The 21704-nt window shown below is 41.5% G+C and overlaps 3 protein-coding genes across 5 annotated transcripts in view; 1 reads left to right on the top strand and 2 right to left on the bottom strand.

Moving 5' to 3' along the window:
- The window catches only part of LOC147874524 (uncharacterized), a 114331-nt gene that overhangs the window by 42855 nt on the left and 49772 nt on the right, over nt 1–21704 (bottom strand). Inside the window, exon 6 of one of the 2 annotated variants that reach the window (XM_087344737.1) lies at nt 16954–18578. The exons of the other annotated variant lie outside the window; for it this stretch is intronic. Coding sequence (XP_087200863.1) covers nt 18409–18578 — 170 coding nt within the window. The 3' untranslated portion in view covers nt 16954–18408. Of the gene's footprint in view, nt 1–16953; nt 18579–21704 lie in introns of those variants that run through there. 2 annotated transcript variants of the gene reach the window in all.
- Nucleotides 171–16410, top strand: LOC147874525 (kelch-like protein 10). Of its 2 annotated transcripts, none has more exons than XM_087344711.1 (10): nt 171–363; nt 3058–3212; nt 6313–6564; nt 7926–8205; nt 9862–10098; nt 11256–11425; nt 11745–11914; nt 12727–12885; nt 13855–14062; nt 15428–16410. In XM_087344711.1, the coding sequence occupies exons 2-10, from the start codon at nt 3061–3063 to the stop codon at nt 15777–15779; spliced, it is 1980 nt and encodes a 659-aa protein (XP_087200837.1). In that variant the 5' UTR covers nt 171–363; nt 3058–3060; the 3' UTR covers nt 15780–16410. The 2 variants fall into 2 exon arrangements, with proteins under 2 accessions (XP_087200837.1, XP_087200838.1); XM_087344712.1 differs by lacking the exon at nt 171–363 and adding an exon at nt 2327–2597.
- Nucleotides 16456–21704, bottom strand: part of LOC147874520 (kelch-like protein 10) — a 155557-nt gene continuing 150308 nt past the window's right edge. Inside the window, exon 12 of the transcript XR_015534041.1 lies at nt 16456–16490. The gene's annotated coding sequence lies outside the window, so the exon portion shown is untranslated. The remainder of the gene's footprint in view (nt 16491–21704) is intronic.

The following is a 21704-nucleotide window of genomic DNA, read 5'->3' as shown; positions in this document are numbered from 1 at the left end:
TAAGGCTCTTTTCTAGTTTCTTATGCATGCAGTATAATTGCCTGAATGAACCTTATTGCACTCCATTCCTTTACCTAAGAAACTAATTGTTACGTCATATGTTTACTCGGCATTGTTGTGTTTCATTATCGCCGTCAACAATCCGCTTTCGATATTGCGGAAAGAGCTGAGCTGTGAATCTGTTGTAGAAGACGTGCGTCGTACAGTAGACAATTTTTTTGCTGTTAAAATCCTTTTAGGATATCACGAGTTCTTATCTTATATAAGAATTATTAAGAAATCTGTGATACTCCATTTTAGTTTTGGTTAAATTGATAATTGCCGGTGGACATCGTGGTCTCTTACAACTGAACAAAGTTTGAGGTAAGGGATTCCTATTTATTATTAATTATTCATCACATTTAATGTTTTCATCTGCATTTGTGAACTCGTGTAAGAGAATTAGACTTGTCTTCTTTTGACGTAAATACGTGTATATGGAAGGGTCATTCGGGAAAACAGCGTTAGGAAAATGTGTAAGATTCATATCAACAATGTGTAAATATGGCCGACAATGGTCAGCTTTTATATGAACTCCTGCGTGCGTAACAATGATTTACCTAAAACTAATTGTTACGTCACCTGTTTACTCGGCATTGTTGTGATTCATTATTGCCGTCAACAATCCGCTTTCGTCATTGCGGAAATAGTTGAGATGTGAATCGCTTGTAGAAGAAGTGCGTCGTAGAATAGACAATTTTGTGCTGCTAAAAACGTTTTAGAATATCTGTCCTCCACTCTCGCCATTTTAGATTTGATTAAATTCATCTTTTCCGGTGGACGTCGTGGTCTCCTACAATTGAACAAAGTTTGAGGCAAGGGATTCCTATTTATTATTATTGTTTATCACATTTAATGTTTTCTTCTGCATTTGTGAACTCGTGTAAGAGAATTAAACTTTTTTAACACAATTTCAAGTGACATTAGATTGACTTCTGTTTGTTCACGGCATCATTGATAATAAAAGAATATTCCAGTAGGCAATTAACATTTTACAATTTTAAAGGAATAAAAAGTTTTTCGTAGCCCAGAATCTTAATAAAAATATGTGGATGCTAAGAAGTGGGGTTTGTATTCTGAATAATAATTCTAACGCTTTACATCTGTTGATACATCGACATTATTAAAGCGTTTTAGGGAACTGTGAATAATTTTTATTTCGGTTTTACAAGCCTAATTATCGACGAATCTCCGTCCTATTATCAGCAGGTTAAATCCGGGGAATGTTTGCTGTTATTGAGTGCAAAGTATTTATGGGTGCAAAACTTGGTCTTTCACTTTGAGGGAGGAACTTAGACTGAGGGCCTCTGAGAACAGAATGTCGAGGAAGATGTTTGGACCCAAATCGGGAGTGGGACAGATAATAGAGAAAATGCATGACGAGCTCCTCACCCGATGTTGTTAGGGATAGGGGAGGGGAGGTGTGTTTACAAGACCTGAAGGGAGGAGACTTCTGGGAAGACCTCGGCGTAGGTGGCAGGATAACTTTAAGATGGGTCTTAGGGAGATGGGACTCGATGGAGCGAACTGGATGCAACTGGCTCAGGATAGACCCAGGTGGCGGGCTTTTGTGAAATCGATGATGAAGCTTCTGGTTCAGTAAGGAAGTGGACTATTCTTTGACGAGCCGAGTACCAATCGACTTTCCATAGAACATCTTTCACATTGCAGTTTGTGAGTAGCGTGATCTAGGCCTGATCTACGCATGCGTTAGAACAAATTAGAGCTTTTGTGACTGTTACCAACTGTAATTCTCGCGTTCGTTTGATAAATTTACATTACATTTTGTGCTTGAGTGTATATAAAAGTGTAACTTAGGCGGGAAAGTCCTTAATCAAGTAAGCTCTTACGCACTTTTAGTTCTACAGAGAGAGAAGAACTCGAAAATTTTATGCTTATGAAAAGGCGTAACATCCTTTTTCCAAAATTTATTTGTTAACTGTCTGGTTCTGCATCAAAGGTCACGCAATTTCTATGGCATATTCTTTTCGTATTTTTTTTAAAATCGGTTCACCAGAGTAGAGGCATCTAAGACTTTATTGATTACATTGATATTTTATACGTAATGTCTACGTAGTTTACATATAAGAAGATTTAAATTTATGCGAGTAATGACAAACACGCGGCATGACTTAATATTGCCTATTTGAGTCACATTATCAGGGTGATTAAGCCAAGAAGAGTGAGATGGGCGGGGCATGTGGAGTGCATGGATGGGGTGAGAGGTGTGCACCGGATATTTTTGGAAAGCCTGAGGAGAAAAGGTCGCTGGGGAGACCTAGACGTAGATGGGAGGATAATTTCAGGCGGGATCTATGGGAGATAGGAGTTGAAGGAGACTGGAGTTTGTTGGCCCAGGGTAGGGTCTGATGGAAAGCTTTGGTTGGTTGGGTGAAGAAACTTCGTATTCCGTAAGCCGTCTAGGTAGTTAGTTAGTTAGATTAGTCACATTTAAAGCTTTGTCATTTTGTATTGAATCTCAACAGGCATTCTACAACAAAGAAACAAACTGAGTCCATAGAACAGAAGGCCTGCTTGAGAATCTAACAGTAGCCCAGGTAATCAAATATCTCGACTTTTATGAAACTTTAAGTTTCATGTCTGTGTTTACAAGACCCCGCCTCTAAGCCACATCCACAAGCAGATGTAGAAAATCCACAACTTCATTCCCCACCTCCCTAAGATCCATTTTAATATTATCCGAGCAAAGGATGGGACTCTCAAGTGACCTTTTCTTTTCAGGTCTTCCGATTAAAAAGTTCCACTTCTTGTATCTGCCATGTGTTCTACATGCCCCGCCCATCTCATCACTCTTGATCTGACAGCCTACAATTTATTAATTAGTGAAGAGATCTATAAAGCTCCATATTACGCAGTTTTCCCCATTCCCTTGTCAGTAACTCTCTCGCAGGACCAAATATTCTTCTCAGTATCGTGTTCCCTCTCAGTCACTCTCAGTCGATGTGCACACGCGTCGGTATGAAGAAAAATCTGTAACAGCGATCGACTGTTTTTCAGGAGATGGACTCAAACCAAATTCTGACCGAAGCATCGATCAACCTGAATAAGCTGAGAGAGGAGAACCTCTTGTGTGACGCGGTGCTGAGGTTGGAGGACGGCGGCGTCTTCCGAGTCCACAGAGTGATTCTGTCGATGCGCAGCGAATATTTCAGGTTTGTTTATTTACTGACGTGGTTTATTAACACGTGAAATTAGGACATAATAGACGTCAATTCGTATGAGAAATGTTTCATCCCCTTTGATGCAGAAACGTGTATTTTTATACGGCTGATTGTCTTTTGTTATTTGTTCGTTGTCATGAAATCTCACGGCGGAGAGGAAGAAGAAGAAGAAGAATGTCCTCTGGACCTTGCGCCGTAGAAACTGAGTGGCATTTCAGACCTAATTACTGCCTTATTTCCTTGATGATGGAGGCAGAAAGCACGTCTGTAACGTCCGATAATTTCTACGAGACAACATCCCAGAAGACATGGGTGGTTTTTGTACTAATTCTTAAGTGCGGTTGTACCAAGGTGACAGTCAATCGATCTGGAGGGAGAAATAGAAACAATCCATTTCTAAAACGACTCCGTCTTAATACATAAAGACGACCAACAAGGTCCAGAAGAAATGCCCGGAACATTGAAAGCAGCTGTCTGAAGTATAATGAACTGTGGGAAGGAACTTCGCAGTAAATGTAAGACTTGAGGTTCACACAGCGGTGAGTCTGAAGATTTCTGTCTTCTGGGTTGTTGCGCTGTGTAGTCTGGTCGATGTTAACCGACGTTTCAGAGGTCATACTGCCTCTGTCATCAGGGCGATGAGTATGAAGATTTCTGTCTTCTGGGTTGTTGCGCTGTGTAGTCTGGCCGATGTTAACCAACGTTTCAGAGGTCATACTGCCTCCATCATCAGTGCGATGAGTATAAAGATTTCTGTCTTCTGGGTTGTTGCGTCGTGTAGTCTGGTCGATGTTAACCAACGTTTCAGAGGTCATACTGCCTCCATCATCAGGGCGATGAGTATGAAGATTTCTGTCTTCTGGGTTGTTGCGCTGTGTAGTCTGGTCGATGTTAACCAACGTTTCAGAGGTCATACTGCCTCCGTCATCAGGGCGATGAGTATGAAGATTTCTGTCTTCTGGGTTGTTGCGCTGTGTAGTCTGGCCGATGTTAACCAACGTTTCAGAGGTCATACTGCCTCCATCATCAGTGCGATGAGTATAAAGATTTCTGTCTTCTGGGTTGTTGCGTCGTGTAGTCTGGTCGATGTTAACCAACGTTTCAGAGGTCATACTGCCTCCATCATCAGGGCGATGAGTATGAAGATTTCTGTCTTCTGGGTTGTTGCGCTGTGTAGTCTGGTCGATGTTAACCAACGTTTCAGAGGTCATACTGCCTCCGTCATCAGGGCGATGAGTATGAAGATTTCTGTCTTCTGGGTTGTTGCGCTGTGTAGTCTGGCCGATGTTAACCAACGTTTCAGAGGTCATACTGCCTCCATCATCAGTGCGATGAGTATAAAGATTTCTGTCTTCTGGGTTGTTGCGCTGTGTAGTCTGGTCGATGTTAACCGACGTTTCAGAGGTCATACTGCCTCTGTCATCAGGGCGATGAGTATGAAGATTTCTGTCTTCTGGGTTGTTGCGCTGTGTAGTCTGGTCGATGTTAACCGACGTTTCAGAGGTCATACTGCCTCTGTCATCAGGGCGATGAGTATGAAGATTTCTGTCTTCTGGGTTGTTGCGCTGTGTAGTCTGGTCATGTTAACCGACGTTTCAGAGGTCATAATGCCTCCATCATCAGGGCGATGAGTATGAAAATTTCTGTCTTCTGGGTTGTTGCGCTGTGTAGTCTGGTAGATGTTAACCAACGTTTCAGAGGTCATACTGCCTCCATCATCAGGGCGATGAGTATGAAGATTTCTGTCTTCTGGGTTGTTGCGCTGTGTAGTCTGGTAGATGTTAACCAACGTTTCAGAGGTCATACTGACTCCATCATCAGGGCGATGAGTATGAAAATTTTTGTCTTCTGGGTTGTTGCGCTGTGTAGTCTGGTAGATGTTAACCAACGTTTCAGAGGTTTTACTGCCTCCGTCATCAGGGCGATGAGTATGAAGATTTCTGTCTTCTGGGTTGTTGCGCCGTGTATTCTGGTCGATGTTAACCAAAGTTTCAGAGGTCATACTGCCTCCATCATCAGGGCGACTAAAAATATGAAGATTTCTGTCTTCTGGATTGTTGCGCTGTGTAGTCTGGTAGATGTTAACCAACGTTTCGGAGGTCATACTGCCTCCATGATTAGGGCGATTAAAATATGAAGATTTCTGTTTTGTGGGTTCTTGCGCTGTGTAGTCTGGTCGATGTTAACCAACGTTTCAGAGATCATACTGCCTCCATCATCAGGGCGATTAAAATATGAAGATTTCCGTCTTCTGGCTTGTTGCGCTGTGTAGTCTGGTCGATGTTAACCAACGTTTCGGAGGTCATACTGCCTCCGTCATCAGGACGATGAATACATGTTTCATTGTCAGGAGAGAATCTTTCCAGAATTTGTGCATACTTTAATCTGCTTGTGTTTTAAATAAAGATGCCCTGGGTACTCGAAATGAGAAATGAATTATAAGCGTGAGCCATTGTTTCTGTTTTCTAAGAGACGTATCTCACGTCTTGTTACGAGCTTTGCCCCTCTTTCAGTTTTCAGACAATCAAAACTTTCCGTTTGTCTTGCGCTGCAAATCCCTTAATTAGTAATAGGAAAATGTTTTCTGGTTGGTGATGACTTTTTATAGTCCGCGTAGAAACATCGGCTTTTCTTTCAAGTGGTTTATTGTCGGGAAAATGTTTTTACAGGGCAAATAGATTTCATATTACGAACTGATCAATCAGTGGAATATACAGCACGCGATGTATGTTGAAATATTTGCGTTGGCTTTAAAATTTCTGTAGTAGTTGTTATAAACTCAGATATCTCTTGAAGGAGTCAAGGTTATGTAAGAAACGAGGTGACATTCTCTAGTTCAAATGTTCGCTGCTTGCTTTCCGATTTTTAAGTTATTTTCTTTTAAGACTACGCAAACACTTCACCCACACGCAGTTAATCCGGTCCCATTCGGACTCATTCTGGGAGTTTTTGAAGTATTCAGATAACAAGACTTAATCCACCACATTGACAAAAAGATTCTTTTACTTGGCCACGTGACTCATAAAAACTTAAAGTTTATGCGCATGACTTGTAATTTTCTGCTCGACGTTTCTCCAAATGGACGTTTCAGGACCCTCTTCACGACAAAACTGCACACCGGTGAGGAGACTGATGTTCTCCTCCACGGAGTCAGCTCAGACGTGATGACCCAGATACTGGATTATGCTTATTTTCGCGAGGTGGACATCCGCTCCAACAACGCGCGTCAGCTGTTCGTGGCGGCTGATTACTTTTGTATTCCGAACGTTACTAAGGTCTGCTACGACTTCCTCAAGGACGAGATAAACGTCGACAAGTGTATCGGCATCATGCAGTTCGCAAGGTAATTTATGTTCATTTATCATTTGCTGTTTCGCCAGCTTTCGTCGCTGGAGCGAATCAGCTTTCCTCAAGAGCAGTCGAGTGCCGGGTCGGAGATTAAAGCCTCTGACTGAGGACTGGGAAATTTATAAAGCGTTGTAGGTCAGGGTTGTTGGCGGGTTATTATTAACGTCCCTGAAATTTAAATGAACTGATTTAACTGCGTATGTTTTGAGCGTCATTATGACAAGCAGATGAATAATTTCACCATATGGAACGTTAATCGCGATCTATTGCGGAGTCATAATCAAATCCACTCGACTTCCTATCCTTCTTTCTTTCTTCTTTCTTTCTTTCTCTGCTGAACTCCTTGCTCTTACATAATCCTCCCGATATCAAAATGAACATTCAGCCCCACATCCTTCTGCATACAGCAAAACCTCTGTTGACCGAGCCTCGATTATCCGATTCCCGCATTAAGCGACCGAATTTCAACCAGATCGGTTGCGATCGGTTTCCACCGGCGAGAGTGGTTCAAACTATGTCCACGCAATACAGTTCATTGATCTAACCTCGCCCCAGATTTTGCTGATTATTATGAACACTTCAGGACATTTGTAGAATTGTTTATTATCGGGCAAAGACAAAGACCAACGCGCTGGTCCCCGTAGAAGCTGAACTCTAACTCCTTCTTGTTCAGGACAACATAGCAAGCAAATCGACTGACATCGGCAGAATCACACCAGAACCTCCAGTTCATGCGATGGACAGAATGACTGATAAATTCACGTTTTTAGTACAAGAACTCCCTCGAACAACGCTCACGAGTGAGTTTGTCGTCGGCTTGTGCGTGCGGCACGCCCGCATCATTCGCTAGCGACTAAAATCTGTATTGAGTATCAACTTATTTGTTCAATTCCATGACAACGTTCCCCTTTCCCCCGCTCATCCGACCCGTGGTTCCCCCATTTAGTCCGGTTACACGAGTTTTCACGGGATTAACACACACAGTTACCAAAACGTCGTTTCGCCAAGGTTAAGGCCAGAATTCAAAATTCTACACTCCTCATCTCACTGCCTTCTTCACTTGCGTACGCCATGCCCTTGTTTCAACCTACAACCTTATCGCGAGGACCAACGGGCATTGCCTGGGTACCTTCAGAGCCGAGAGCTTTCTATTTTGGATCGGTTAAACGGAGCGTCTCTCAGCGTTGCCTCTTCACGTGTCTGTTCTCAGAATTGCTTATTCGGGCTTCAAAGGGCTAAGGTAAAAACTGCAGGCGAAATACTGTGGTGTGCAAATGCTTGAGAATCCAGTTCTTGCTGCAGTGTTTAATTGTGCCAGACTCCGAATCTGAGTCGGCTCTTACCTCGCTGTCGCAGGTTACACTTCATCGCCGACCTTGGGACTCGCGCTAGTCGCTTCGTTCTGCGCCACTTCGTGGAACTGTCTCATCAGAGCAAAGAACTGCTGGAACTGCCTGTAGAGGAGCTGCAAGCGATAATCGAGGACGAGAAACTGAACGTGAGGGACGAGAGAGTTGTGTGGCGGTGCATTCTCCGGTGGATCAACCACGACCCGGACAACAGGAAAGGTCACATCGCGGGCCTTTTGAAGGGCGTCAGACTTGGACGACTTCATGCAAAGTATTTCAAGGAGACGGTCAGTATGCCCCTGAAATCGTGGAAGTTTATGGGAAGTGAAGCCCGCGTTTTCAATTCCATATTCACATGTGTTCGTAACTAATTAATGCAAATTGTGAACCTTTTTCTTCGTCACGTGTAAGCCCGTCTGTCTGTCTGTCCGCAGTTCCAGCTCGAGAACGTCTAGACGGATGTTTATTAGATTTAATATTGATTAGCTTTAACAGAATCTGTTGACATATTCCAATTCTGGTTAAAATCTTACAATAACAACGTGTAAAACTACACAATTATTTTAATGCCTTCTACTGTGCAAAATTTGCTGCGTAAGAAATCCCCAGATTAACTTAGTTGCCATGGTTACAATAACTTCCTGTGGAATGCCACTGGTAACACGCTCGCATACGCGTGTGTATGTGCAAAACAAATATTCGATTCGTCCTTTTATGCAAAAATGTTGTTCGAGTTAATAATCGTCTTTTATTTATCGTCTCTAATTTTGAGAGTCCGACTGCGCTACAATCTTTGATTGAAGTCTCAGCTTTCATTAAGATCCATTACGTGTTTCAGTTCAACTACAGCATTTCACCGTTAACTGCATTCAAACGCCCACACAGCTTGAATAGGAAAATCCTCCAATATATAAATCACGTCTTCCGGCGCAGCGTTCTACATAACCAAAGATCCTATTGCCATAAGAAGCTTATCTTAGCTGCTCTAATAATTTCAAGTATCTCCAACGATGAACACTTAGCATGATAATCTTCAGCTGATTGACCATATAGAGACAACAGATATCCGAAACGTTCAACAAGATAGATTCGTTTTACATCCAAGAGAAAATTTCCCGAGGGGCTTCAAATTCATAGACAGCTTTAACATTCAAATATTTTAAACGTAATCTCACGAAGCAGCCTTACAACTTAAGATATTCCTTCTTCCATTTCATCATGCTCTTTAACCCGAGAGGAAAAAATGTTCTATTCAAGGTCAAATGCCCTGTGATTTCAGACACTCGCCTCTTAAGAATACTTGTGAAACAATCGCACGGATTCATGAAAATGTTAACTGCTTCAAGTGTCTTTACAGTTTAGCATTCGTGTCTACTAGTTTCCAACACTTAAAGAGAACCACCTGATGATGACTAATTAAGGTCGAAACATGCAATGGCTCGTAATAGACAATGAGCCAATAACCCCACGCTGTTGTGTTGACGGACCTTCCACAACAACCATCAACATGCAGAAGGTTGCCTCACTTGAAATTCGAAGCAACTAATTGTCATAATTTTCTTTGATGCTACGTAATTTTGACAATTAATTAAAGTTATCGAATCAAAGAGAATGTGCATCTCGTACGGGAGAGACGAGAAATAAATTACAATTTTGAATGTAACTCAAAATGCAGCCATTACTGAAGGATTTAACTTTCAGTTGAAACACATTTCAATACTTTTCTCTAAGTTCGATTTAACCTTGATTTCGCTTCTCTCCACAACCTGTGCATTTGTTAAGAGCGTCGTTACATAAACCAAAATGCATATTTTCCTGTATATACCACAGTCTATTTCGGCGATTCCCCAACCAAATTATGTGTGAATTTCATGTGTGCTCTGCAATTGAACATGGCATCCCTTCCTAAAAGTTCATAAGGTCCACATTGAACTGTTCAACAGGTGTCAAAGCACCCGTACGTGACGGAAAATGAGGCGTGCAGACCCGTGATGTCAGAGACTCTCGCGTTTCTGCACGACTCAGAAATGATGATGGAAGGAGACAAGGACTTCGTGACCCCAAGGATTGCCTACCCGCGAATCCCACAGGACATTCTGTTTGCTATTGGTGGGTGTCGCGACGGAGAGCCGTCAGATGTGATCGAAGCGTACGACGCACTTGCTGACCGGTGGAGTGTTGTGAGTTGCACGCATTTCTACTCTTACCGCTGCTTGTTAAATGACGCCTCCGAGAAAAACTACTTTTCCTCCTTTTTGTTTATTTTTACTAAGTAATCGTTTATTTAAGCTTAATCACAAGCAGCTCTTAGCCTCTTTATTTCGTGATCTTTTATTTCCATTGCACTGAACACTTTTTTAAGATAAGCTTCAAATACATGAATTAAAACGTGACAGTGGAACCACGGTTCCGGGGATTTTGACGTAAATACGTCTATACGGAAAGGAAGTTTATATATTGGCTTTATTCTAAATATTTCCTTTGTACATTCTTTACAATTGAGTAAAGTTTGATTAAGACTTTGCTTATTTAACTTGAATTAGTTACGCTTCAGATGGGTCTGTGGTAGCTGAATGTAATGTAAAGTTTTATAGGTAACAACAATGCCGAGTAAACAGATGAGGATTCCTAGGTAACATAACAAAGAAGTTACACTTTTTCGTTTCCCTTTTTCGTTCCAATTTTTTGCCGAATGACCCTTCCTCATAGACGTATTTACGTCAAAATAATAAATAAATAAATTACACAAATGCTAAGTCTCGTATACAATATAAGTTCTAATAGGAATCGTCGAAGGATGTGAAGTTTTCCTTAAATACCGCTTACAATAAGCGTCCTACTTCACCTGTCATGGAAACCTGTCTGCTGATTTTAGACATCGTTGATCGTCAGTGGATTTCAACGTAATGAATGAAGCACTGATCGGTGTGCATGTTGGCCATCTGCGTGGTCACGCCTCGTGAATTAGAAGGCTTTTGGGTGCGGTGGGGGACCTACTGCCTCCAGCTTTGCGTCGATAAAACCCAAAACACCAACATCTGTCTTTGCCATCGCACGAACCTGAAATGTCAGCTGTTGATCAGAAATTGATTCTACGTTTGTCTGTCGAACTTGACGAGAGCTTCTCTTCGGGTCTTTCTGTTTCCACCTTCGCTCCAAGTTAATTTCTCACGGTCTTTGTCGAGTGCCACCCTCCACGGTGTAGCAATTTCGGTCCACTGTTGGGGGTTGCACCTCTGCTCCGGTGGTTGGTCGCTTGGCCTCTAATGTAAGGACTTCACTTCAATAGACCGAATGACCCAAAGAAACATAAAGCCATAATCTGTCGTTCCTGCAGGTGGAGGGGGTCGACTCGATCGGTCCGCGAGTCAACCATTGCACGGCAGTGGTCGGTTTCGTCATTTACGTCATCGGTGGTCGTGATGACAGGACACAATTAAGCTCATGTTTCTGCTTCAACGCTGTTAAGAAGACATGCCGCGAGGTGGCGCCTATGCACGAATGCAGGTAAGACGCAGCTTGGTAACTAAGGAACTCCTTGGAGCAGAGTCCTTCTTCAAAATGCTGATAGTCGCTCTCTTAGTCAAGATATAAATCTGGGCAGGGGCTGTAAAATTGAACCACTCACACACAGGAGCATCGAGCAAAGTGTGAATAGGTCGGAGGACTTTTGCGACAATTTTGGTTTTAAGAATGCGATTTGATTGTTAGTTCATTTGAATTGTGACATAACAATGACGAGCGAACAATTGGGTTCTGCGAGAGGAAATGCATCTGAATCAGCAATAAATGAGCATAGCAGACAGCGTACTTTTGTTCGTTTCAGAACCGCTTTAATGGTGGCAGTTCTGCGAGGTGCAGTGTACGCCATGGGCGGTAAAGTTAGAGAGCATTATCTCAGAACAGCTGAAAGATACGACTGCAAGGCGAACAAGTGGTCGAGGATCGCTCCCATGAACAAAGAGCGATGCTATGCAAGTGCGGCTGTACTGAATGGTACGTAAATCCAGTGAAATAGAAATTTGTGAATTAGTGCAGAAGGCGAGGCGTCTGTCTGTCTGTCTGTCCGCGTGTGAAAACGCAAGAACGGTTGAAGGAATCGCAGGATTTGAGGTTCTCACGATGTCTAATACGAAGATGGCTGTCGTTTGGCTTCTGCCGACGTTTCAGAAGAACTCTATGCCTTCATCTTCAAGGCGTTCCTCTTCGCTCTTGATCGTTGTTTCCCTCACTCCATCGTCCCATATTCTTTTATTATCTCTTCTTTTATCCGTGCTACGGACTTCGTTATTTCACAGACTGCAACGGCTTGAAGTTCTGAGTGCGTGATGGTTTCTTCTGCTCTCGTAAGCTGTCCCTGTGCGTCGTCTTCTGTCTTTTTAGTGTACACTCGGAGTGAATGCAATCAACCCTCAAACTATCAAAATGGCTCTCAAATAATGCAGATGTAATATGTTTTTGAGACAGTTAATAATCTCATGTAAATAGCGCATTGTATTATAAATGTAGAGCACCTTTTAGCAGCTCGTACCGTACATCTCTGGTACAAAATTTAATAAAATTCGTTTCACAGAAGATTTCAATTATGCATTAATTTAATCACTTTATGCTGTTTATGTTAAATTTTATCAGTTAAACTCGTCTTCTTTGACACGCTGATTGTCTGGTCTCGAAACAAAGAAACAGATGAACAGTGCAGTTTCTGTGACTCGAAGGGGGACTTAATAGATTTTCAAATTTAAGTAGGGATTGTCCCATGTCTGTGCTCTGCATGGACCAGTTTAATTATAGCTAATTTGTTTTTGCAGACAAAATATACGTCGCTGGAGGATATTATTATTTCAATGACTTAAACTCGGTGGAAGTTTATGACCCGGACACCAACCGATGGACGTTCGTCGCACCAATGCTTTCTCGACGTGACTATTTTACTTGCGTCTCGTTCCACGGCTGTCTGTACGCCCTAGGTGAGAACTCTGGACATTCTGAGTGATGCTCCTCTATCCTCCTGACAGAACTTGATATTGTGAAATGTTTTCCTGGTTTTCTTTGAGTGACTGAGATTTTATGAACAGCATTTTTCTCCTGTCATTACAGAGTTAGTTTGTCAGTAATTTTAACCGCGATTCGTGGTTTCGATTACATTCTCCACAAAGAACACTTAACTAACTAACTAACTAACATCGCGTAATCTCTTATGGTATCTCAACTAATGTATGCCCCATTTGTCACAGAGTCCCAGTTTTAAAGGTAAATATTTTGTTCATGTAGCAAGGAAATTTCAGTTTGCCGTGCTGTTATCCCGAAAAAGCCGATGGTTTAAAGCAGTCCCTTCGCAGTCTTTGATATTCGTCACTTGTTTGTGTAACGCCATCTTGTGTTGATAATTAAGGCTACTTTCTCACGCAGTTTCATGAAGTAGACAACAGATGTCAGGCGCAATTTCCTGATGCTACAAGTACGAAAATAAAATTGTAGCTGTTCCTGGTACTAAAACTGACAATGCAAGAGGGAATGAATTTTCTTTGTTGTATTTAATTCATTCGTTCCTTTTATGGAATCACCAATTTTAAGAGCGTAAATCAGTTTGTAAGACGGTCGGAGTGTGAAGCATCGAAGTAACTGGAAATACAAACATCTAGAAATTTTTAACTGGTAATCTTGAAGAGAAGATACCACTTGTGATACATTGGAGTAAAATGAAGGATAATATTAAAATGTTTTAAGTAACTAGAGTATTTGAGATGAGGTCAACTACCGACTTTTGTGAATAAGGTAATGAAACTTGTGGCTCCATAAAAGGCTAAACATTTCGTGGCCAGGTGATAAAGTAATAAATATCAAGAAGGGCCCCGCTGAGTGGGGTTAGAAAAAGTTCCCTTTGGCAGCTTTTTTTATATCCTGTGACCTTTTACGGAATGTGTGTGTGTGTGCAGGAGGACACGTCGTAAAATCAACCCAGCTCTGTACCGAAAAGTACGACCCTACAGAAGACACGTGGACCGAGATCCGTGCCATGAACTTCTATTACCATGAACTCCACGCAGAAGTGATGGACGACACGATCTTCGTCATCAGTTATTCTCCTAAGTTGACTAAATTAGAATCCCACGTCGCATATTTCAATGACAAGGAAAAGCAATGGTTTGTTTCTTTGTTTCATTGTTCAGGACTGTATAATCACAAAACTCTTACTTTCGAAAAGCTCTAGGAAGTAAAATATTTCCGGTCAATGTATCCGCGATCTTGCGGATGCAGCGTCTTGTAGTGTCGTAGAAACTGACCGACGTTTCAGAGGTTCTTACTGCTTACCCAGGGACTCGAATAAACGCGCGAAAGGTGGCTGAGAGGGGTACAATGAGAGCAGGCAGGGAGACGTTGCGGTCAAGCTGATTGGTTAAATCAGAGGGCTATTGACTAGGAATGCTAATCAGACGTAAGCTGTGACTGTATTAATAAGAAGCTCTTTGACCAAGTTTCTTTGATCAGTGGCACTCTCTTGGGCAGGAAGTGTCTGGCGTTCAGCACATCAGCATCGCCATAATCTTCCGCTTTCATCGAAGTGTTAGGCCAGTTTCAGGTTTAACGACGCCTACCGTCACATGTTCCCATTTCTGATGGACGTTTATTTTAAAATGGCTGTCTCTTGGCGTGTTTGACAATGCAGTCTCCTGCCATCTGTTGACGGAGTTAGTAAGCAGCTCCAAAAACATCTCAGAATACAAATTTCTTAATAAGTGTTTGAAGAAAAGCCAGAAATCCCACAGAAATTCATTTTATTTTGATTTGTGTCTGTCTTACGTCCAACAGAACCTCTCCAGAACAATTTTTGGTGGGACAAAGAATTTTTGAAAATATTTTGCTAAAAGAGGGAAATGTTGTCAAGGGCTCATGTCTCAAACAAGACGTGCTTATCTCTCCAAAGAAAGCGTGTGATTAAATTTATTATTCTGACCGAAGTCAATGGCTTAATGAAATGTACCAAACAAAGCTTGCACAGAACACAAGTCAGTTGACAGCCTCTTAAAATAGTCGTAATCTCTACCTTCATTATGATGTAATAAAATGTATTACGTTATGATAGCAATTTGGCCTGTGTTCTATGTGCATGAGTGAAAGAAAGATCGCGTGGGAACTGTTCTGAAATATGGTGAGGCAATCGTGCATTGAATTCCGATTGGGGGAAATTTTGTTAAGGTTTTCTGGAAACAAAATACAAGCAACGACATTTCGGTGGAAGCTGTGCCCTTAGCTTCAAGCAGTTTCCCATTCCACCCAAAGACAGAGCCAGCCCATCAGACATGGATATTTTTAGGTCAACACATTTTACGACTCCCAAAGAAAATTCTTTTATACTCATTCTACATTGAAATCTCTGATATTTTAGAACTCCATACATATTTTCTGTAATTTTGTCAGAGAAATGTGGTGAAAATTGTCTTGAGTGTAGATAATACTGATGGAAGATGGAAGATTGTTTGTTTTCACTTTTAACATTTCAAATTGCAGGCACGAGGTGGCAGGCATGAATGTTTGTAGATCCGGGATGTCGACTTGTGTCATCGAGAACCTACCGAATGCAAGGGATTACGCCTACAAACACAGAGACAAATCGATGGAGGAGAAACGCAAAAAGAGGAGGATGATAAAAGCAAAAGAGGAGGAGGAGAAACGCAAAAATGAAGGAGGAGAAATGCAAGAAAATGTTGTTTTGGAAAATAACCGTCCATCCACTCACACTCGTCCTTCTGCTGATGTAGCCACGGGTTCAACCCCAGTAGCTAGGCCGGCGCTGGTGTGGTTACAACGTTTCTTACTTTGGTGGGCGGAGAGGGTTAAAGGTTTTCTCAGAATACCTTGACATAGGGTTAGTCGGTGGGCGAGGACCTCCGACTCTCAGGGAATACACGGAGAGGCCTTAATTGGAGCGGCGCTCGCGAGAGGGCAGCGACGTCGCTGAGCTGTTGCAATTCTTGAAGACACAGTTGTTGAAATCACTCAATTTCTTCACGAATTGAGACACGCTGATGCAAAGACACAATTATGCTGATATTCAGGCATTGCAATGAATCGGCTGTTTATGTACGACTTGAAGTCCAACACAACACAAGCGCGCTATCACAGTAACTGGTCTTAAATTTTAAATTGAATGCGGCGAACCGATTCGTTCCCCAAAATCACCCCATAACGTCGGAAACGCTCCGAAAAGCCACATTCGAATTTCACTGGTCCAATCGCAGTGAGGCGTCTGTTCTAGCGCAAACGTCATTCCATATCTGGAAAGGCTTAAGCTTTCGCCTCGTAAACAACTTTTACGAGGCGAAAGCTTTGTGAGTGTCACGGAAGCTCTCGAGGAAAGACGTTCAAGCGACTGATTGTCGCTACTCTCTTCAAATTTAATACATTAATCAATGCCAAAATTCATAAAATCAATCACATTTGGATGAAGTAACGCGTTCCAAATATAATCTCATAACGCGAACTTCGTTTGTATAAACCGGATTAATATGCCAAAGCCTGGTTTAACCTTTTCATCACAAGGTTCAGCCCGTCAGGGAATCGAACTACGAACCTGGACTGGCACAGGAAAATAAGTAGTTTGTAGTTGATTACAACCAAGACGAACACATTGATGTTAATTACTTTCCTTATGAAAATAATGTACAAATTTGAATTGATGTAAGAGTTACAAAAATAAAAATAAATATTGTTTTCTCCTCAAGAAGTCTTATTGAAATTAATTATTTTAAAGACGTTTAATTTTATCTAAAATATTACCATTCATCAACACACAGCAGTTTCTCTTTACGTCTTGTATTAAATGAATCCACTTGTGGCGACATGTTTCGAGTTACAAAAACGTCTTCACGGATCAGGGGAAGATTAAATGTTTTGCTACATGAACATCATTTACAAAAAAAGTTATTACGAAGGCAACACACTTGAGAATTTTGTATTGATTTCTGATATACGTGTGATATTTTAAAAAAAGAATTCGAAAATACATTTGGCTGAGTTGCCCCAATATACCGGGTAATTATGCCATGTGCCTTAGGGAAGTACCAACATTTTCAAATGCCATGAAGAAACAGACGATGGTTTCAGTTAACAGATGTATTTATTTATTCATGGTATTTTGTAAGGTACTTTTAAGTATTTTAATGAATAGGTACAAAATTTTACCACAAAATACACAAAACTAGGAACTGGAATTTACTTAAGGTACAGACAGAGTAACAGAAAAATGTGACAGCTGAAATCAAATGGGGAACTCAAGGCATATCCAGGAGTCTCAGCACAAGTAAATCTGTGTAACCTTCTTCATTTTAATCTCATTCGTAATAAAGGAATCGATTGAAGATTGTTCTTGTGCTTTCGCCCTTAAACGCTGCCTTACTCAGTAGCGTCGAGGCCATCTGATCAAATTAGCAACTGCTCGGCTAAACTACAGTTCGTATCCTGACGCGGGGAGTCCGGGGCCCATCGATTCCCTGCCAGGGATACGACACGGTCGTGGAGGACCCACTGGATAGGAGGCCGGGTGGGCCCCAGAGGCTAGACGAAAAATCCTCTGCCCCTGTCGGCGATCATTATTAAAAATATTACCATCCACTTCTTGCTATATTTAGATGATTCTACAATGAACTTCTTAATTTCTGACTTTCGCTGTGTCTTATTAGCAATGTACAGTGAATTCATTGGTAAGTTCAAGGCAACTGTCACTTTCAGACTCACCACCAGACGACGTGTGGCTCCACAAAACAGTAGAATCAGCTTTCCTGTGTCTTCGCATTTCATGCTAGAAGCCGGGAAGTGAGCGCATTGCACTTTGAACTATTCCGCATATTTTAATGATCTCGTAACAGACAGACGATAAAGTCACTGAAACGTCCATGTGTCGCCATTCTTGCCAAAAGTATTTCCCGCTTATCACCGAACAGAAGGCTCGCTATTTTGTTCCTAATGGCTGCCACCCGTCCTTGTTCTGCGCCAGATGATTTCACGTAAGACCTTATTTATTTACGCTCCATTTTAATATTATACCGCAATCTGCGTCTAGCCGTACCAGGGAACTGGTTCTCGTTGCGAGTATAACACCGCCAGCCAATCGCCTGATACGTGAGTCGAGCCAACTTAATAAATTGTGACGCGTGTTAATTGGGGGCGTGGCACAAGGCCGAGGTTCGTTCCCTGGAGAAGCTCATCCGGCCTTTCGACTGCTGATCGACGCGACGTTCTGGTTTACAATTCCCCTCACCTTCTCGCAGAAACGACCGACAAACTTCCACCTCGTCAGCCGAAATGCGCCGAATAAATAAGAGAATGAGATTATACCCTGTCCATTCTATGTCGGCACACCCTCCGAGGCACAGACAGACGCAAGAGGGCCCATTCGATCATTCACTTATTATGAGCTTCATCGTCTGTTTAAGACAAGCAAAGTTGAAAGAGGACACTCGGAAGACGAAGGAGTAGATGCAAGGATAACATTAAACAGCATCATAAAGCGTGTGAGGACGTTGACTAAATTCACGTGGCTCAGGACAGGGTCTATGGCGGGATGTCGCGAACACGGTAACGAAACGTCGTGTTCCAATAAAATGCATGGAAATTTTTTCCCTCGTTGGGCGCACTGTTAGATTCTCAAGGACTGAAGGAGCTGGAACAAAGTAAATAATACATGGGCAGGCATTAAAATTAATGACTGCCTTATTTATGGCAAGAAAAGACATGGCTTACCTCCTCCATTAGCTATTACATCTCTTATTGCGGAAGCCAGGGCCTACTCAAAACTTCCTTTCGCTTCCTGTTCTATCCGTTTTCATTGCACAAGTATTTAATTAAGAGACCTAAAATATTAGAATGTGCTGATAAATCTGACCAAAAATACAAATTAAATACAAAAACAAATAAACTACCAATGTAAACACTAATATAAATGTAAAACACTAAAAAAATACTAAAACAATACAAGGAAAGAACATAGAAGCGATAACCGAATTAAAACAAATAACCAAGCTAGACCACTCTCTGGATCATTTCTCTTAATGAGAAAGTGTCCTCAATAGAAACAAAGTTTATGCCAAACACGTCCACAAATTTACATACGTCATTTGCAGCAATGACACACCTGGCTGAAGGACTATGTCTAAGAGCACTGCACACACTAAAAGCAGAAAATTCTCTTGTTTATCCTGACGACACACGAATACCAACAGCGTCCATGATGGAATTGCAATTTATTTTGCCCTTAAATACATTAACCCTTGTACGTAGCGATTGGCCGACAGCAGAACTCACGAACTCTAGCGGAGAAAATGCTCAACCAAAAATTACGTGGTCCGATTTGATTGGAAAGACCTGTCCATCAGCTTTTAAATACGTCAGATTGATGTCAGACCCGGAAGTGAAAGTCAGTCGTTATTGATTTCTGTCGAGAGGCAGTGCAGTCTCCGTGATTCAACGTTTGCCTTGGAATTTAGCTAAGAGTTATTCGCCCTCTTAAGTTCAAACTTTCGGACGTCGGTACTCAAACAAATACGTTCAGCGGGATAATTAGCAACATTCATTTCCTGCGGTACATATTAAACTACTGTGTGTTTCGTATCATCAAGTTCCGTGTATTGACTTTCGACATTAAACGTGTGCACAAAGAGGCGAGTGTCTCTTATGGTGACAACCAAATACTAAATTCCAGATGTACCTGATTTACTGAAGTTGGACATGACTAAATGTGACCTGTGTGTGCACATATATATATACATATATATTTCTGACAAGCCGGATCTTTGTAATATCTCGATACATTCTAAAATAAAATTGTGACATGAGTATTAATAATTCTCAAGCGTAAGCAGACCAGACATGCAATTCAACAACTACAATTGCGTAAAATCGTGCACAAGTGACGTGAGCCTATAGTCTATCGAGGTCAACAAATCTTTGAAGTGTAAAGCTATGGTAGTGACTGAAACAACAAGTTTGCTCTGAAATGTGAGAACATTGAAATATTTGATTGTTTAATATCGTGCAATCGATACTGGAACTCATACGATGCCTTAACATAGACAATTTGCATCACGTCACTGCGCATCAGCTTCTGCGCATATACCCCGTTAACCTAACCTAACTAACTCAAGGCAACCCAACAGCGGTATTCTGCGTCAGGTGAACATGGCGACCTGCGCACGCATTTTCGAAGTAGACCATGGATGGTCGGAAATTGCTGAAACTTTCTATGGACGTCGTGCCACAGGTAAGTAATTAAAATTCATACTCTATCGTGTCACAACACTTATAATAAATTCTCAAGAAGGCATCAAAGTCGCGAGGTGGAAGAAACTCGAAATCGGCAACGATCACCAACATCGACCATATCAACAAGGAGTTATGCACTCGATATATATTAAAATAAATTTTTAACATGTGTACTAATAATACTTAAGCCTAAGCAGACCACACATTCAATTCAACAACTACAATTGCGTAAAAACATGAATAAGTGACGTGAACCGATTGTGTTGCGACGTCCAAAAGTAGGTAACCAATGAAAAATCTTTGTAGTGTAAAGGTGTCGCAGTGACCCAAACACTAGATTGTTCTATAATTTAAGAACATTGAAATATTCTAGTTTTTAATATCCCGCAATCGATACTAGAACACATACGATGCCTTAACATAGACAACTTGCACACGGCTTTTGTGAAGATTTCTGTCTTTTGGGGCATCGTGTCTTAAAGTATGTTAGAAGTTTACCGACGTTTCAGAGGTGCTTTCTGCCTCCATCTCCCTGTCTGTATTTTCAGAATTGCGTTAACGGAGCTTTTTACATGCTGTGTATTCCACCAGATTGTATCAGTTCAGCGACAAACTTCACACCGTTATCATATGTAAAATTAATTGAGCGTGCAGAAGTAGACTCAACAGTAAACATTCTTATCGACTGAGTACGAGTGTCAAGAACCCGCCGCTGTTGTGTTGTATCAACAATAGATGGCAGGACGGTAAGTATGACGTCATTGGTCAGAAATCATTATTGATTGTATTTGTTTCCTTGTGACTGCAAATTGTAATTTAAGGTATCTCCTTAGAGTAGATACTGTAAAAGCATTTAAGGAGAAATTACTAACAAAGTGATTTTAAGAAAAGCTGTTTTGAACTAACTATGTTCCTATGTTTAAAAGATCATTCTTTTAGTCCTTATTTGAGCCATTTCACTTAAACACGTGTCTTTGCAGTCTGCTGTGGTAAGATCAATTCTACTATTGCCCTTTGTTTATGCTTAAGGCACTATTTTTGTGTATTAAATGTGGGTCTCTCGCTAAAGTTTCTGATTAAGGACTGGATGACTGGAGTTTGATCACCAGCAAGGACAAAGGATTTTTCTTCCAGCATCTGGATCTATGTCAACTCTGGGATCCACCCAGCCTCCTATCTGTTGAGGTGACCAGACAAAACCGCACACGAAAATTGCTCACACTGACAAATGCTCTCACATACGAATGTTCACATGGACGAATGCCCATATTCACAATACTATAAGTAACAGGCAACTATCCAGATGCCTTTCTGTGCATGAAAATGATGGGAAATCCCCAGCCAGCCAAACAATCACATGAGGAAATTCTCTGTGATGATGTCAACCAGACACCCAGCAAATGTGTAGATCAGAAAAGGGGTCATTGGTGCCTTCCATTCACAAAGGGCAGATTACACTGAATATGCCAGAATTCATATGAGTGAATTTCCTGTCTTGCTCAGAACATATTTTCCCTTCCAAATAGCG

The sequence above is a fragment of the Zootermopsis nevadensis genome, unplaced genomic scaffold (genome assembly GCF_977971745.1).
Source record: "Zootermopsis nevadensis isolate Lab colony 2312 unplaced genomic scaffold, Znev_1.0 Znev_ptg000008l, whole genome shotgun sequence".
In the NCBI taxonomy this organism is placed as follows: Eukaryota; Metazoa; Arthropoda; class Insecta; order Blattodea; family Termopsidae; genus Zootermopsis; species Zootermopsis nevadensis.
Note: the sequence above shows the minus strand (reverse complement) of the source record. Positions and strands in the feature narration are given on the sequence as shown.

What these genes read in the sequence shown, in the direction of transcription:
- LOC147874525 (XM_087344711.1), top strand. Translation starts at nt 3,061, where the DNA reads ATGGACTCAAACCAAATTCTGACCGAAGCATCGATCAACCTGAATAAG. An exon ending in GGCATCATGCAGTTCGCAAG is followed by an intron (nt 6,565 to 7,925) that starts GTAATTTATGTT and finishes TCGCTGTCGCAG; the next exon opens with GTTACACTTCATCGCCGACC. An exon ending in AAGTGCGGCTGTACTGAATG is followed by an intron (nt 11,915 to 12,726) that starts GTACGTAAATCC and finishes TTGTTTTTGCAG; the next exon opens with ACAAAATATACGTCGCTGGA.